Genomic DNA, 19,091 nt, shown 5'->3' on the forward strand with positions numbered 1-19,091 from the left:
CACACACACACACACACACACACACACACACACACACACACACACACACACACACACACACACACACACACACACACACACACACACACACACACACACACACACACACACACACACACACACACACACACACACACACACACACACACACACACACACACACACACACACACACACACACACACACACACACACACACACACACACACACACACACACACACACACACACACACACACACACACACACACACACACACACACACACACACACACACACACACACACACACACACACACACACACACACACACACACACACACACACACACACACACACACACACACACACACACACACACACACACACACACACACACACACACACACACACACACACACACACACACACACACACACACACACACACACACACACACACACACACACACACACACACACACACACACACACACACACACACACACACACACACACACACACACACACACACACACACACACACACACACACACACACACACACACACACACACACACACACACACACACACACACACACACACACACACACACACACACACACACACACACACACACACACACACACACACACACACACACACACACACACACACACACACACACACACACACACACACACACACACACACACACACACACACACACACACACACACACACACACACACACACACACACACACACACACACACACACACACACACACACACACACACACACACACACACACACACACACACACACACACACACACACACACACACACACACACACACACACACACACACACACACACACACACACACACACACACACACACACACACACACACACACACACACACACACACACACACACACACACACACACACACACACACACACACACACACACACACACACACACACACACACACACACACACACACACACACACACACACACACACACACACACACACACACACACACACACACACACACACACACACACACACACACACACACACACACACACACACACACACACACACACACACACACACACACACACACACACACACACACACACACACACACACACACACACACACACACACACACACACACACACACACACACACACACACACACACACACACACACACACACACACACACACACACACACACACACACACACACACACACACACACACACACACACACACACACACACACACACACACACACACACACACACACACACACACACACACACACACACACACACACACACACACACACACACACACACACACACACACACACACACACACACACACACACACACACACACACACACACACACACACACACACACACACACACACACACACACACACACACACACACACACACACACACACACACACACACACACATAACGAAACGATAAACTGACCACATAAGCAAAACCAGCATATTCCTCCTACTACCACAACACCCTCACCATCATCACCTCATTCCACCACAAGAAATAGTATTATATATATCTGTACTTCACTCTAACAGAAGTAATATACACTTCTGCAACACCACCACCATCACCACCTCCTTCTGCCCCTCAAAGAAAAAAAAAAAATGTCTGTAATTAACTCTAATCCTCATATTCTGAAAACTTTCCACTCACCATGACTGTTCTCAAAGGCCACGGAGATAATTAGCCGGGTTCCCAAGATTGCTTTTCCTGTTACTAATGTAAAAATCTTGTTAATTTATCACTAGAACCACAAAAACACCCTTAAAACCCCGTGTAGTAGAGGTGCGCAGAAGTTTCAGAATGCGATCCAAACACATACAACATACACGTCTGCAACACCATCACCACCACCACCACCACCACCACCGAAACATTAACACCCGCTTCTTGTTCCCACAGGGCGCGGAGGATCAAGTGCTACAGATGGGACCCGTGCTGCAGCTGGACGAGGCGTGGCGGCAGGACGCGGGACGTTACGTGTGTGCGACGAGTGGTGGGGCGGAGCAGCAGGGCACCACCTTCACTCTTCACGTGCAGTGTGTGTGTGCTGGGAGGGAGACGAGGCTTACTACTTGTCTTGATGTATACTTACGGGCAGTATTCTGAAACGCTTTGCTGTCCCACCACGACTATTTTTCAAGGCCACAGAAATTATAAGCCGGACTCTGAAAAGGGTTTCTTGTGTTAATCAAGTAGAAATCTTGCTAATATGTCCCTAGAATCTTAAAAGATACCATTTAAAACCTGTGAGATCTGATTAATCGTCTCTGTAGCCTTTGAAAACAGACCTGGTGAGAGAAGCCTTTGAGAATACAGGTGTGTAAAAGAATTGCGTATATTAGAATGAGAGAAATATAAAGATGATAGGTTTTTATTTATTATTTTTAATAGGAGAATGAGGTGGTGATGCTGCTGGTGGTGGTTGTGGTGGTGTTGGTGTTGCAGGCGTGTGTACTGTGTATTTAAGTGACGCACAAAGATTTTTTTTTTCTTTTTTTTTTCTTTATCTTTTTCTTTATTTATTTATTTATTTTATTTTATGGAGTGGTACAATGAAGTGATGACGGTAGTGATGGTGGTGGTGGTGGTATTGCAGACGTGTCGGTGAGGGCAGCGGAGGAGAGGATAGAGGTGAGGACTGAGGACCCGGCGTGCCAGACTGACCTGCTACGTTGAAGGTTACCCGGCACCCCAGGTGAGTGAGCGCCAAGCGTACCAAAAAACCCACAACACACTGATAACAGGCGTGAGTGTCAGTCAGTTGTCTCAGCAGCGGAACAGTGAGTCGTGGTCCATACTATGCATTTACCTTTATTGTATGCTTTGTACATTAACGTATCAGCAAATAGTAATGTCTTCACCTTGCAATCAGTAGTACTCATACGTTATATTCTCTCTCTCTCTCTCTCTCTCTCTCTCTCTCTCTCTCTCTCTCTCTCTCTCTCTCTCTCTCTCTCTCTCTCTCTCTCTCTCTCTCTCTCTCTCTCTCTCTCTCTCTCTCTCTCTCTCTCTCTCTCTCTCTCTCTGTCTCTCTCTGTCTCTCTCTGTCTGTCTCTCTCTCTCTCTCTCTCTCTCTCTCTCTCTCTCTCTCTCTCTCTCTCTCTCTCTCTCTCTCTCTCTCTCTCTCTCTCTCTCTCTCTCTCTCTCTCTCTCTCTCTCTCTCTCTCTCTCTCTCTCTCTCTCTCTCTCTCTCTCTCTCTCTCTCTCTCTCTCTCTCTCTCTCTCTCTCTCTCTCTCTCTCTCTCTCTCTCTCTCTCTCTCTCTCTCTCTCTCTCTCTCTCTCTCTCTCTCTCTCTCTCTCTCTCTATGTCTCTCTCTCTCTGTCTCTCTCTCTCTGTCTGTCTCTCTCTCTCTCTCTCTCTCTCTCTCTCTCTCTCTCTCTCTCTCTCTCTCTCTCTCTCTCTCTCTCTCTCTCTCTCTCTCTCTCTCTCTCTCGATACCTTTACTACCCTGCATTTTTTTTTTTTTAGATTAGTTCGTGTACATTTATTTACCAGGCTAACTAACATGTATACCTTTCCTTTATATAATCAACACACATATATTAATTATTACAACTCTCTTATTTTACACTGCATTTAATCTCTTCCCAATACTCCAGTTAGTGTAGTGAAAGCAAACATTCTTTAGTCCTCCCCCCCAAAAAAAAAAATATTCCTGTTTTCCCTTCAATAATCCGATACACTTTAAAATTATTCTTGCTTGACACCCGAATATTTATTACAACTCTCCTTTTTACATTACATTTAACTTTTCTAAATAAATCAATTCGTGTAGTTGAACCAAACAGCTTAGTTAGGACTTAAAAGTATATGTTCCTGTTTTTCCTTTCATAATGTTGTATACTTAAATGATTTCTGCCTCACGCCCGCATATTAATTACAACTCTCCTTCTTTTACACTACATTTAATTTTCCTATAATAATTCAGTTCGTGTAGTGGAACCAAACAGCCTAGTCAAGACTTTTAATAATGTCCTTGTTTTTCCTTAAAATTGAATACTTTAACCGTTTACTGGTGAAGACACAAGTAATTTTATTTTTCAAGAACCCTAGGCAATATTCCACATTAAAAATTCAGCTACAAGTGTCTTTTCTATATTTACTAGAAGTTCGATAACACCTTTTGCTGTGAGTGTAGTCTTCCAAAATCCTCACTTAAACTTGTGTAAGGCTAAAGTATCAAACTGGGAAGAAGCTGTGGCAGTTAAAAGGCTTAATGATCCCTGCCTCATGCGCTTCCCTGACCACACCCTGAGCTCATTCCTTGCTGCAGGTGTCAGGGTACAAATAATCTATGCTTTTGTTTTTCCTTTGTAATGTATATTTAGTGATCCCTGCCTCACTCCCTGCATTCCCTGGCCTCGCCCTGAGCTCATTCCTCCCTGCAGGTTTCGTGGTATCGCAGCACGGGCCAGATCGCTGAGGGGCCCAAACACAGAATCAGCGCCGCCACCGGACAGTACCATCTGGAGGTAAGCATAATATTTTGTTCAGAATCAGTAGGCTAAGGTTATCTTGACAATCCCCAAGATGAATCAATGAAGGGTAATAGTTTTGTAAAAGATGAATGATTTTTTTTAAATACTACTTGTGGTTTTAAGTTGATTTCCTTTCATATTTTTTTGGGGGGAGAGATGACAATTAAGAAGTTTTGTTTCCATTTTGTTTGCCCTTCGTCAGATTTCTTAATGTATGTTTCTCGACAACTTTAACACGGTTACAAGCGCATGCACTATGACAAGAATATCAAGTGAAAGGGAGGAACTAAGCACTCAAGGAACATTACTAATAGCGTCAGTGACAGGTCCATATTCTGAAACTCTTTGCTCCCTCACCGCGACTACTTTCAACGGCCACAGAAGTGATTAGCAGGGTTCTCAAGAGTGTTTCTCCGTTTAATAATGTAATAATGTAGAAATCATGTTAATCTTCAACTAGAGCCTTTTGAATGTTAGTGGAGGTGCAGGTGGAAGTGTTTCAGAATATGGTGCAGAATCATAAAGATAGGCAAGTCAAGGACAGACAAGGAGTGAGACTGTAAAAGCATTCTGATGAAATTATGTTCTTGTGTTCTTAAAAGGGTGCAATAACTCTTCCCGTCATCAAGTCTACGTACTCTTCACTGCAACTTTCAACTATCATACACATCCGTAGTGCGTCACATAACAGGGGTCCTTTTCCTTTCACCTCACTTAGTACAGATAGATAGATTTAAGCAGATAAATAAGTAGATAGATAGATAGGCAGGCAAACAGATAGATAGATAGATTATACAAAGATAGACAAACAGGTAGACAGACAGACAAATAGGTAGATAGATAAGTAGACAGATAATTACGTAGATATTTAATTGAGCACACCATTCTGCACCCTTACCCTTTGTTTGGTTATCAAACATTGTGACGCAAGAGATACTCACATATAGATCACCATGTACCTCCATTAACTCAAAAAACTGCAAACACTGGCGATACATGACATGTTGTATCAACAAGGAACCCCTTTCAACTAACTCTTGACAACACCTTAGATCACACACACACACACACACACACACACACACACACACACACACACACACACACACGGTAGTTTCTTTTATATAGGGACTGTCACGTGTAGGCCTGATGGCTTCTTCCAACTTGCTTTATTTTCTAAGTTTTTATGCTCTCACCATCTCACTCATCACTGCAGATAATCAAGTCATCTCTTTTAAAGCCACCAGATAGAGCAGATCACCTCAGAAGACTTTGTTTTATTCAGGGACAGCCATGTGTAGGCTTGATGGATTCTTGCAACTTTCGTCATTTTCTTATGTTCTTCCACTCCCACTACCTCAGTCATCTACATTAATTCACGTGTGCTGCTACTTCTTTCCGTCACCAGATAGAGCAGATCACCCCGGAGGACCTTGGGGAGTACCAGTGTTATGTGCACAATGGGGTGTCAAGGGACCTGGCCACCGTGACTCTGAGTGCCATCCCCGGCCAGGCACGTGTCCTGGAAGCCAAGCAAACCCAGCACCCAAAGACCTACAATGTGACCTGGACCGTGGAGAGCGTGGTGCCTCTACGGCTGTACATCATGGAGTACGGCAAGGTGGGTTTATAGGCCTGCTTTTGTTTGTTTGCTTGTGTTTTGCAGGATTGAGTCAAAATTAGGATATGCATTTATCTGCCTATTTTCGTTTACTTGTTTGTGTTTTACAGGACTGAGTCTGTTCATTTGTTTGTATTCAACATCACTGAGTAAAGCTTGTGATGTGCGTTTATCTGCCTGTTTTTGTTTATTTGCTTGTGTTTTACAGGATTGTCATGCTTGTGATGTGTGGTTATCTGCCTATTTTTGCTTATTTGCTTGTGTTTTACAGGATTGAGTCAAGCTTGTGATGTGTGCTTATTTGCCTGTTTTTGTTTATTTGTTTGTGTTTTACAGATCGAGTTAAGATTGTTATTCCCGCCTTTTTAATATACCAAAATATTATACACTTTCCTTTTTATATTGAATTAATAAGCATACTGTTCACACACACACACACACACGCACGCACGCACGCACGCGCGCACACACACACACACACACACACACACACACACACACACACACACACACACACACACACACACACACACACTGGTAATGCATTCCAGTGATATACTGCTCTATCTGGGAAACTATTTACCTGCATCCTTGTCTCCTCCATTTTTGTTGAGTTTCTTGGTGTATTTTCTTAACGTTAAGCTTCCTTGATGACACAAATCTTCTTTCTATTATTTCCTTTGGTTTTTGACACCTATTTGTGCACCATAATCAGGTGCACTTCTGTAATCTTACCTGTTGGTTAAAAGCTCAAAGACTCATTGGATAGTATTCGTGTTGTTACTGCTATTTGTACTTTCCCTAGTTTAGCAATATATTATTCAATTGAATTTTACATCACTCCTGTATATTCCAATGTGTGTAGAGACAAATAGATAGATATTGCGTTGACCACAAAGCATACAAAGTATAACTAACAAGATAGTATTGTGGTTCAAATATCACACATGACACAGTAGATGCATGTCACATACATAAGCCATGAAAACAGAGAAAAACATACATTATATAAAACGCATAATATGTTTGAAAAAGATAGAATTAAATAAAGATATAGGAAGGAATTGACTCTCAAATGAAGTGGTAGATGAATGGAATGGATTCTGTAATCAGGTTGTTAGTACTGAGTTATGAGAAAGCTTTACAAGTTGATTAGAGAAATTTATGAATGAGGATAATAGGTGGAAGTAGATAAGTAGGTTTCACACAAGGACTGCCACGCGTAGGCCTCATGTCTTCTTGCAGCTTCCCTTATTTTCTTATGTTCTTATATACACTGTAATAAAAGGGAAAGAACATTATACCTATGCGCAATAATAAGAAAAAAAAGTATAGTACTTGTATACTTGGGAATGAAAAAAATAAATAAATAACACAAGAAAGACGTAAAAGATAATAAAATGGAATAAAAGATTATACCTATACACAATAATAAGACGGGGAAAAACATATTTACACAACAATAAAAAGAAAAGAAAAAAACACAAGGAAGACATAAAAAAAAACATTTCACGCATACAGAAAGGCGTACCAGCAGATCACCGGAACCTGACCTACATCGGGGTCACAACACAGCCTCGCGGGATGACCTATGTGGAGAGCGGCCTGCTGACCCTTGACCCTGCCTCCACCTACGAAGTGAGGGTGCGTGGCGTGACTCAGGACAACCAACAGGGACCTGACATGACACAGCCCTTCATCCTTTCCACAGGTGAGAAAATGAGAGCTTGTTTTATGGATATGTAGTCAGGCTAGATTAGATAAGATTAAGTTGTTATGTTGGGTTAGGTTAGATTAAGCTAGGCTAGGTCATGTTACACTAAATTAGGCTGGTCAAGTTTGGTTAGGTCAGGTGAGCTTTTTTTTAACATTATGTAGTAAAAATTATTTGGGTTTTCAAATGTGTTTTCATGGCTAGTAATAGGTGAACAAGGATTCTACATCATGAATGAAAGAAGTTATCCTAGTAATGAACATGTATCAGTAAGTAAATAAATGAATAAATAATCACGAAAAAAGAAACCTTGAAAATATTCGTAATGAGAGCCCAAGCCATTTCAAAATACTGGTTTTGAGGGAGGCATCTATCTACTACACTTTGCAAGAAGCTCTTAACACTTCCACCGGGGCATTGCAGGCGGCGGCACATCAGCGAAGGTTGCCCGGATGCTGCGTACCTCCCTGCCCATCCTGTCTCGCCTGCCAGCCCTCGCCCGCAATATTCTCCAGTAACCACAGCGGCTCAATGTCAACCAGATGTCCTCAGCTAAACATGGACCTTGTATTATGATGAACTTGGTGTTGGTACGCACACTATAGTTCATTACAGTTTTAGGATCTATGGCACGTACCGTCCTGAGTGTCCTCCCTTGGGGGTATTGAATATCCTTATCAAGCCTGGGAAAAATAGATTTAGTTAGTCTCCGCAGTATAATCTAATCTTATGAGCGCTGCTCCAGGCCTTGTCTTGGCCTCTCCTTTTCAGAGACATGGCGCGTGTCAACAGTCTTATTACTAAGTTTATGGAAATAATAAGGGTTAATACTTGAAGATTATTACTGCCTTCATATTAATACTCTCAAAAATGAGCTTAGCGCAAGGTTATTTGATGAGGCGATTGAAAATATCTTGAACAGTATATATATATATATATATATATATATATATATATATATATATATATATATATATATATATATATATATATATATATATATATATATATATATATATATATATATATATATATATATATATTTTTTTTTTTTTTTTTTTTTTTTTTTTTTTTTTTTTTTTTTTTTTTGAGGGGGGAGTGGTAAGATTTCTATTAATGCACCAAAACAGCTGCCCCGCTGAAAAGAAAAGGAGACACGGAGCGTGGCTTCTAGAGATTTTCATCCTGCGGGGATGTTGTAGCTGTAGATATTTTTTTTTTTTTTTTTTTTTTTTGGGAGTGTAGCACTAGAAGGGATTTTTTGTTTCCTTCTTACCTTATATTTATTGCCAGTAATTTTTAGTCTTTCTCTGTTGTAGTAGATAAAGAAATAAACCTTCCACCTTCGTATTTTGGTATTGTAGTTGAACGTAGCCTACCTGCGCTCTTGCTTATAAGAACATAAGAAAATAAGGGAAGCAGTAAGGAGCCAGAAGGCTTAAGCCTCCCATTCACGCAACAGTCTTTAGCAATGGTAGGGTTATGGTATGGTCAACTGCGCAAACCTATACCCGAGTGGGTAGGCCACTCACGTTACATTCTTTGGCTCAGTTTTTCTCATCATTTTGAATTGGAAAGATGTCTCTCTCTGATTGTTTTTCATCTGACGATTTAGTAAATGTAGCGCTGGCACTTACATTACAAAGAAAAAGAAAAAAAAAATCAAGAAGGTGCAAGCCATGGCTTTTGAAGAGGGATAGCTTATCGCACGAAGGATTGTTAAATGAACTTCGTTTGGAACCTGTCGATTATTTCAATTACTTGCGAATGGATGAGCAAACCTACTCAGAATTGTTATCACTATTGACTCCATTAATTAAAAGACAAGATTTTTTTTTTTCACGAGTTCCACGTAAGCCTCATTTTTTTTTTTTTATTCCTATTTGAATATTCATGGCTTTTCACTTTCCACAAACACGGGAAACTTCTATACAGTTCTATCATTTCACTCAAAAATTCACTACTAAGTTTATTTGCCATATTCTGAGATATGCACCTGAAAATAAACAACAAATCAACGAAATGATATAATATATTTTTTCAGCTAAACACGTGCTCTCGAGTTCTTTTAGTCAAAACTGAGCAAAGGTGATGAAAACACCCACTCACGGTTATGGTCTGCGTTATGGTACAGCCACAAGCAGCGAAAATATCAAGCACGTTGGATATTGTTATGTTATGGTTCCGTCCAACTGCGCAAACCAAAAAAAATACCCACTCACGCTACATTAACTGCCCAATTATACTGAACCATACTTGAACCGTAGCTATTTTACGTTGCGTGAATGGGGGGCTTTACACGTGGCACCCTCTGTATGAAATTTCTACCAATTTCCACCCATCATCCCAATCCATAAGTTGTCTAATCTTTTAAAGCTCCAAAATGACTCAGCATTAACAACCTGATTACCTAGTCCATTTCATTCATATCACTCTGAGAACCAGTTTCTTCCTATCTCTTCATCATACATAACTTTTTAAGCGTGAACCCATTATTTCTTGTTGTTACCTGACTACTGACCCTGAGAGTTTTGCTTAGTTACCCCTGTTATATCCCAACTACCACCCACATTGCGATCTCAGGGGTTATCAAGAGGGTAAACTAAGAAAATGTATGCAGTAATTGGAAGAACCCATTGTTGAATTTTAAAGAAGGAAGGCCATGTAGGAGCAGGACAGCCAAGGTCAACTAAATTCTGCATAAACCATACTTATCATTATGGTAAGGCGTCTTGTAGCTACAGTACTTGTAACATTTGCTTGAAAGCGCGGATAGGCTATCTGCTGAGTTTCTTTCCACATTATTCCAGAAAACTAATGGGGGAAAAGATTGATTTTATTTCAATTAATTAGTGAGCTTGTTATTGATTGGTAGCGTATGTTACGATGCTATGGATTTGACATGCCTGAAAAATTTATAGCAACAAAATGGCTAGCAAGTTGTTCTATATACAAGGGACCACTGTGCTAAGCAATGACGTAGAGTTACCGCTATATCTCGTGCTTTCCACAACATTTAAGCACAAACTTTACTTTGTGTATAACGCGTTTTTATATCAGATTTACTGCACAAGTCTAAAATGGTCATAAACTCCTTTATAAAGTTTCATGTAGTTTGGAAGTTCAAGCAGGTAACACTTTCCTGCCGTGTGCCAGGCCGCAGGTTACAACTTCCAGCCAATATCATGGCGGCTCAGAGAAGAGCGGTTGGGATAGGTGTGTAATGCTGTGTCTCCATTTTTAGATCGCCATCGTTCAGGTAAGTGAATGGCTCTTAAGGAATCCAGGTGTTGCAGTGTGTGATTAACGGGGGAGCTGGCGACACTAAACCGAAAGGCTTAGTGTCATCAGCTGCCCCGTTAATCCGTGTCACTCCCTTTCACATTACAGGTTATTTTTTTATTTTTTTTTATTTTTTTTAACCAGACAGAGGTGGAGGATAAACCTCGATAAGCTGGGCTCACAGCCGGGACAGTTTGTTTTTCAATGTAAGCTTGTGGACTGTTTCTTTCATTGTAAGATCGTGGCTTGGGACCAACGTGTAATCAACACTTCCCATATTGTTTAAGTTTTGTAAGTGCCCTGCATATGACATAGAATGTGGGGAGACCATCATTGCAATTGCCAACTATTAAGAATATGACTTAGTGTGACTTGCACGGCCAAGAGTATTATTTCAGATTCACTACAAACTTCTATTGTCGTGACTTGTCTCATTGACTAGAGCTCCTCGTGCTGAGTATTTTAAACTCCATATATATGTGTCGCAAATTAATAATAACGCCATCAACTATTTTTAAAAAAATTATTGGCTTTCTTTTTCGGCTCATTGACCAGTTTAGTTAGGTTAAGTTTCGTTAGGTTTAGTTAGATTAGGGTAGGTTAGGTTAGGAGGGTTGCCAGCCAAGGGCAAAATTAGAAAAAAAAAAAAAAAAAAAACATTGAGATGCCAGTTCCCAAATAGAAACCATTGTCAAAAATTGGAGTATAAGCTTCTTGAAACCTCCCTCTTGAAAGATTGTCATAGGAATGAGGAAATCTGGGAGGAGATGGAGTTCCAGAATTTATCAGGAAAGGATGTTAATGATTAAGAATACTGGTTAACTCTTGCGTTAGACAGGTGAACATAATAGGGATGAAAGTAGAAAGTATAGTGCAGCAAGGCTGTGGGAGGAGGGGAGGCATGCAGTTAACAAAATCAGAAGAGCAGTTACAGTGAAAATAATGCTAGAAGATAGGAAGAGATACAGCACTCCAGCAATGAGAGAGGTTCTCACCTGGTGGGTTTCACATTACCTGAAATTGACAACCCAGGTGCCCAGCACACTCTGCTGATGCCCCAGCCCATCAATATTATATATGTGCTATGTTCTTTACAAATCTTTCACAATTAGCTGGATAGTGTATCATGAGCAGCAGTAATATATATATATATATATATATATATATATATATATATATATATATATATATATATATATATATATATATATATATATATATATAATTAAAAAAGATGAGCAGAAAGGGATGCCTCGAAAACAGATAATGTTTTGGCTGAAACATTGTTCTGGGGAAGAGAGTTCTAAAGTAATTCCTGTGTATATCTAAATGTTCTCACTTGAGCAATCTTGTACTGATGACCTCTTGTGGCATCTAGTGTTAGGTTAAAGAACATTTCCTCAGGAGCAATAGCACAATGACTGAAATATTTGCCAATACTTTACCATGTCATAGTGCAACAGTTGACTGTGAACCGAGTATAAATCCAAAGCTTTCAATCTTTGGAAGTAATCCAGGTGTTCTGTGCCTTGAATGCTCTTTGTCCATCGTCTCTGAACAGACTCCAGCAGGTTTGGATCTGTAATATATCCCAAATTCCACAGGGATGAACAGTATTCCAGTAGGGGCTGTAAGTGTGCTTTATAAATAAGAAAGAGAAAAGATGCCTCTTGATTAGTAGTAAATTTAAGTAAGTTTTGAGCCATGCCACCTGCTTTCTGAATGATATTAGCTACATGCTGATGAAATTTAAAAGATAAGTCTATAGTTACTCTAAGGTCAGTTGCTGAATTCTTAATTGGAATTATTGTGTCATTCATATCCAGAGACTGGCAAAGTTTACCAATCCAAAAGACATCTACTGAATTGTAATACTACACATTCATTGGTATTCATGGACAATTTCCAAGAGGATGCCACTTTATGAAGAAGAGCAATATGTGTTTGACATGTAATCATATCTTGCACAAGAGAATGTGGAGAGTTTGTCTTAACTGTGATACATAATTTAAGGTCATCAGCAAAAATTTTTGTACTTGATTTGATATTATTAGTGAGAAAATTTAATGTATAAAAGAAAAACCAATGGACCAAGAACAGAGCCCTGTGGCACCCCACTCACTACATCACAAGGGTGAGTCAGTTTATGATCCACTACCACATTCATCACTCTTGGTCAAAAATTCTCTTGATTCAATCCAGAAGGTTGCCCATGATACCCAGATTACTAAGTTTGTCTAATAAAATACTGTGACATACCATGTCAAAAGCCTTGGAAAAGTAAAAAAGAATTAGATTAACATTGCCACCTTCACCTAGTGCATAGAAGATATCAATGTATGTTAACAAGAGTTGGTCCTCAGTAGGTCTTCCTGGGCAAAAGCCAAACTGGTCATTACATATTAAGTCATTACTGGTGGTATAATCATAAATAATTTTGCACAAAATACATTCAAGTGATCTTCCACAGACTGGCATCAAAGATACAGGTCTGTAATTTAAAGGGTCATGCCTAATCCCTTTTTTTATAAATTGAAATAATTGAGGACCTCTTCCATATGGAAGGCAGGGAGCAGGAGTTATGAGAAGCTTTGAAAATAAGGGATAAAGGATATGTTACTTCATCCATACATGATTTCAGTAATCATGGGTGGATCTTATCTGGTCCCATTGAAGATGAGATATCAAGAACAGAGAGTGCAGCCTTAATGGAATCCATAGAGATGTCAGTATGCCCAATAATCCCATCAAAAATTTGGTGCAGCTCAGGATGATCAGGAATCTCTTGAACATATACAGTGGAAAATGCTACTGCAAAAATATTAGCCATGCCCTCAGCATCCTTAACAATGCTTCTATTTCCTACCTCCTTATGGTGTATATATGAATGGAATATTTTTGTTTTGTGTGAGAGACTCTCAACAAGGGAAGCTTCATACTCTGCCTGTTTCTTAGTGACAAAATTTCTAAACTGATGATTAATAACTAGATATAGTCTCAATGCAGCAGTAGCCTCATTAGAGTTTCTTCCTAATCAAGAATGGTTTAACTTATATCATGTCCATAATAACTTGCCTCCTCCTCAGTGACCATGGGGGTCAGGCATTCTGTTTAGAGAATTTTGTATTTGCTTTTATTTCAGTGCAGGGGATATATTTATCAATCAAAAGCAATAGATGATACCACTGCTATCACATCTATCTTTAAAGCTGAACTCTTTGCTCATATCTTTGCTAAAAACTCTGCCTTGGACGATTCAGGGCTTGTTCCTCCCTCTCCACCCTTTGACTACTTCATGCTACCTATTAAAATTCTTCACAATGATATTTTCCATGCCGTAGCTGGCCTAAACCCTCGGAAGGCTTGTTGACCTGATGGAGTCCCTCCTATTGTCCTCTGAAACTGTGCCTCCTTGCTTGCATCTTGCCTACTCAAACTCTTTCTTTCTTGCTGGAAGTTTGCCTACATTTAGCCTCTTCCCAAAAAGGGTGACTGTTCTAATCCCTCAAACTACTGTTCTATTGCTTTAATTTCATGCCTGTCTAAAGTTTTTTAATCTATCCTCATTGGGAAGATTCTTAAACATCTATCACTTCACAACCTTCTATCTGATTGCCAGTATGGGTTCTGTCAAGGCTTCCTTACTGATGATCTGGCTTTCCTTACTGAGTCTTGGTCATCCTCTTTAAGAGATTTTGGTGAAACTTTTGTTGTTGCTTTGGATATATCAAAAGCTTTTGATAGAGTCTGGCACAAAGCTTTGATTTCTAAACTATCCTCCTACAGCTTCTATCCTCTCTGTAACTTCTCCTCAAGTTTCCTTTCTGACCGTTCTATTGCTGCTGTGGTAAATGGTTACTGTTCTTCTAAATCTATTAGCAGTGCTGTTCCTCAGGGTTCTGTCCTGTCACCCACTTTCTTATTATTATTCATCAATTAGCTTCTAAACCAAACTTCTTGTCCTATCCACTCCTGCGCTGATGATACTACCCAGCACTTTTCCACGTCTTTTCATAGATGTTCAATACTTCAGAAAGTAAACATTTCGCACAGGGAAGCCACAGAATACCTGACTTCTGATCTTTCTAAAATTTCTGATTGGGGCAGAGCAAACTTGGTATTGTTCAATGCCTCAAAAACTCAATTCCTCCATCTATCAACTCAACACAACCTTCCTCTCTTCTTCATTGACATCCAACTGTCTTCCTCTTCTACACTGAACATCCTTGGTCTGTCCTTTACATATAATCTGAACTGGAAACTTCACATTTTATCTCTAGCTAAAACAGCTTCTATGAAGTTAGGCATTCTGAGATGTCTCTGCCAGATTTTCTCACCCCCCCGGCTGTGAACTCTGTACAGGGGCCTTATCCATCCATATATGGAGTATGCTTCACACGTCTGGGGTGGTTCCACTCATATCGCTCTTCTAGACAGGGTGGAATCAAAAGCTTTTTGTCTCATCAACTCCTCTCCTCGAACTGATTGTCTTCAGCCTCTCTCATCGCCACATTGTTACAACTCTATCTGTCTTCTACTGCTATTTTCATGCTGACTGCTCTTCTGATCTTGTTAACTGCATGCCTCCCCTCCCATGGCCTTGCTGCACAAGACTTTCTTCTTTCACTCCTATTCTGTCCACCTCTTTAATGCAAGAGTTAACCAGTATTCTCAATCATTCATCCCTTTCTTTGGTAAACTGTGGAACTCCCTGCCTGCTTCTGTATTTCCATCTTCTTATGACTTGAATTCCTTCAAGAGGGAGGTTTCAAGACACCTATCCTTGAATTTTTGACTACTGCTTTGGACCCTTTTCTGGGACTGGCATCTCAGTGTTTTTTTTTTTTTTTTTTTTTCTTCTTCTTCTTCTTCTTCTTCTTCTTCTTCTTTTTCTTCTTCCTTCTTCTTCTTCTTCTTCCTTGGCTAGTGTCCCTCCTACATAAAAAAAAAAAAAGATGGTATAAAAATGAGAGAACAAGTCATCCATGCTGAGGTGAAAAATTCATAGTCCCAGTCAATAGTAGACAGATGACTACTAATCTTATTGTACTTACCCTTATGCTAAAATCTGGCTGATTCCCTAGAACCTGAAATTACCTGAGAGATGTAACAACACAAAACTGGGCTATGTCCACAACTAGGGAAGGGGGAAGTACCTTAACCTCCCTTACTCTATCACCTTCACTAGTCAATATAAGATATGGTATATTGCCCAATGCTAGAAATGTTGGTTCAGTAACCCATTGTGTAAGTCCAAGAGTGCTAAAATAATTATAGAACTGACAGTCCTTTAGTGTTAATCTGTAACCAGGCAAATCCCCCACCCCAATGAATTGACGGTAAATTAAAATCACCCAACAAAATAACATTCTTACCCTAGCAGAAATGATAGAGAAAATTAATTAATAAGTTGATCATCGTTAACATAAGAATTAAAAGGTTGACGGTATATTGTGACAATGTATATATCATGATGAGGGAGATGAGCTGCTACCACATTAGGTAATTGTACACTTACTTCAGAATAATTGAGATCTGATCTCAGGTACATACACACACCATGTTTAGGTACATTACCTAGAACATCTTTCCTTAACATTACATAATTAGGAACATCTACAAATGAACTAAGAATGGAGGGAAGCAATCAAGATTCACTAATATCCAAGACTGAAATTTTATAATCCTGTACAAAAGAATGCACATAATTAGTTTTATTAACAATTGAATTAACATTAATGTGAGCAATATACAAAGATGGAAAACCACCAGTATCATTGCTGCTGAGGGACTTAACTGCCAAGTTGAGAAACTTGAAGACAGTCATTTAGGGGAGAGGAGTTGATAAAACGAAAAGCTTTTGAATCCACTGTCTAAAAGAATGCTGTGAGTGGAACAGACATGGACATTATTATGATTACTAATCAAAAGATCATAATCCATGGCTCTGATTACGTAATCATAATCAAATCATAATTAAAAAGCAGATAACTCGTGTAATCATAATCATATTTTTCTTGATAATAATCAATGATTAAAATGGGATTATTGTGATTATTTCTTTGTAATTTCCATGAAGCACTTTGCTTTCAAGTTCAAGTATGTTTTGAAAGCTTAGCACCATCTCATGTTTTTACTTTCTTGTCTCCCATGATTTACAAGTATCAGTCAAATGCACACAAAGGCTATACATGTTTCAGCAGACTTGAAATGTAGTACTGGTAAAAATTATTGCTGCCAGGCTGGTTTGGGAGTGTACAGCCACAGGATTACATATGAAACATGTTGTCTTGTGTAATCACTGTAATGCGTGCATCAATCGTGGAACTGTCTATCATTGTGTGTGTGTATGTGTATGTGTTTGTTGTAGTACTGTATCACCCAACACATTTGTACATGCATATGCTGCTGGCTATGTAAGGCAAACAACATGTTTGTACATGCACACACTGCTGGCTTATTTAATGCAGACAGCTGGTAGACTTATCACTCCACTCCACTCCTCATCAAGTACATCTCTAGATCATGGGGAAACCAATACTGGACTATTTTCATGGCAGCTCCAGGGCAGATCCTACTACTCAAGTGAAACTGAAATGCAAGCACTGTGACAAGGTTGTTAGTGGTAACATTCAACAGGCTTCAAATTTCCATACTCACATGAAGGTAAGGTAACATGTAATTGTATCATATTGTCACCTTCATAGACAAACTACCCACACTGCAGAAAAGATTCATGCCTCATTCACCAAAATCATCACTAGCTTTAACTTAGAAACAAAGATTTTGACAATTGTAACTGACAGTGCCAGCAATATGCTTAAAGCATTTGTCACACTTCCCAATCTGCACAATGCAGACTCTAATCAAGACAGTGAAAGTGAAGAGGAGGATGACACCTTTGACATTCCTGATAGCAATGAGAAGTTCCTGGAGCTATTGCCTGAGTACGTCAGATGTTTTATTCACACTTTACAAATTACTGTGAAAGATGGGCTTGAAGAAGCAGGGCCTGCATCAGGAATTAGTGGAAAAGCCTCACGTCTAGTATCACACATTCGTCATTCTGCACTGGCATCTGACATTTTTGAAGGTGAATGCAGACCTCAACCCAATGGAGCAGCAGTAACGAGATGCTTCGCCCCTTCTGAATATTGATACAGCCAAGCTTGATCTGTTAAACTGTCCAGTAAAGCTAACCAAATATGAACTTAATCTCATCAAGGAAATAACAGACATCTTGACACCATTTGAAGTAGCAACTCTAGTGTCAGGGAGAGAATATTGTAACATCAAGCAAAGTAATTCCATGCATTCGTGGACTGAAAGCTGAGCTTGAGCAACTGTCACAGATATACAAGTCAAAGATGATTACTGCTCTCAAAAGCTCAGTTGAGAAAAGATTGAAGATCTATGAAGACATGGAAATGTTTCAGCTGGATTCACTCCTAGCTCCATGCTTTAAGATGGACTGGTGCTCACCAGAAGTCCTGTTCATGAAATCCCTACTGAAGTTTAAAGTAGATGAAATTATGCCTATTACCACTGAAGAAAAGAGTTCACTTCAGGAAAATAAGGAGGCCCCTACAAAGAAATGCAAGCTGTTCAGATTCATGACAACATCAACGAGCTCTTCCCTCTGTACATTAACATCAACTTTATCACAAGTACAATCCTACCTGAGTCAGCCAAGAACAGAGGATGACAGTGATCCCCTTCTCTTCTGAGAACAGAATCAGTCAACATTACCTCAACTAAGTATACTGGCTTTCTGATATCTGTGTATTCCAGCATCATCATCTCCAGTTGAGAGACTTTTTTGTATTGCTGGGAAAGTCTTTTGTCCTGAACGATGCAGAATGACTGATGTTCACTTTGAGGAGTTGATGTTTATCTAGTGTAACCAATACAC

At 39.7% G+C, this 19,091-nt stretch overlaps 2 protein-coding genes across 3 annotated transcripts in view; both read left to right on the forward strand.

Annotated features, from left to right (window-relative positions):
• LOC135111496 (basement membrane-specific heparan sulfate proteoglycan core protein-like) overlaps window positions 1-6,025 on the forward strand; it is a 15,142-nt gene extending 9,117 nt beyond the window's left edge. Inside the window, exons 6-9 of one of the 2 annotated variants that reach the window (XM_064024830.1) lie at window positions 1,982-2,120; window positions 2,679-2,777; window positions 4,473-4,556; window positions 5,810-5,824. In XM_064024830.1, the coding sequence (XP_063880900.1) occupies window positions 1,982-2,120; window positions 2,679-2,758 (219 nt within the window). In that variant the 3' untranslated portion in view covers window positions 2,759-2,777; window positions 4,473-4,556; window positions 5,810-5,824. Of the gene's footprint in view, window positions 1-1,981; window positions 2,121-2,678; window positions 2,778-4,472; window positions 4,557-5,809; window positions 5,825-5,970 lie in introns of those variants that run through there. The other variant, XM_064024829.1, reaches the window with a different exon arrangement.
• Window positions 4,315-8,816, forward strand: LOC135111903 (uncharacterized). The gene is made up of 5 exons (XM_064025600.1): window positions 4,315-4,365; window positions 4,473-4,556; window positions 5,971-6,183; window positions 7,705-7,894; window positions 8,321-8,816. Exons 1-5 carry the CDS (start codon window positions 4,315-4,317, stop codon window positions 8,413-8,415), a joined length of 633 nt encoding a protein of 210 aa, XP_063881670.1. The 3' UTR covers window positions 8,416-8,816.
• The last annotated feature ends 10,275 nt before the right edge of the window (window positions 8,817-19,091 follow it).

The sequence above is a fragment of the Scylla paramamosain genome, chromosome 22 (assembly GCF_035594125.1).
Source record: "Scylla paramamosain isolate STU-SP2022 chromosome 22, ASM3559412v1, whole genome shotgun sequence".
NCBI classification, from domain to species: Eukaryota; Metazoa; Arthropoda; class Malacostraca; order Decapoda; family Portunidae; genus Scylla; species Scylla paramamosain.

What these genes read in the sequence shown, in the direction of transcription:
- LOC135111903 (XM_064025600.1), top strand. Translation starts at nt 4,315, where the DNA reads ATGCGCTTCCCTGACCACACCCTGAGCTCATTCCTTGCTGCAGGTGTC. An exon ending in TCCTTGCTGCAGGTGTCAGG is followed by an intron (nt 4,366 to 4,472) that starts GTACAAATAATC and finishes TCCTCCCTGCAG; the next exon opens with GTTTCGTGGTATCGCAGCAC. An exon ending in CCGGACAGTACCATCTGGAG is followed by an intron (nt 4,557 to 5,970) that starts GTAAGCATAATA and finishes TTCCGTCACCAG; the next exon opens with ATAGAGCAGATCACCCCGGA.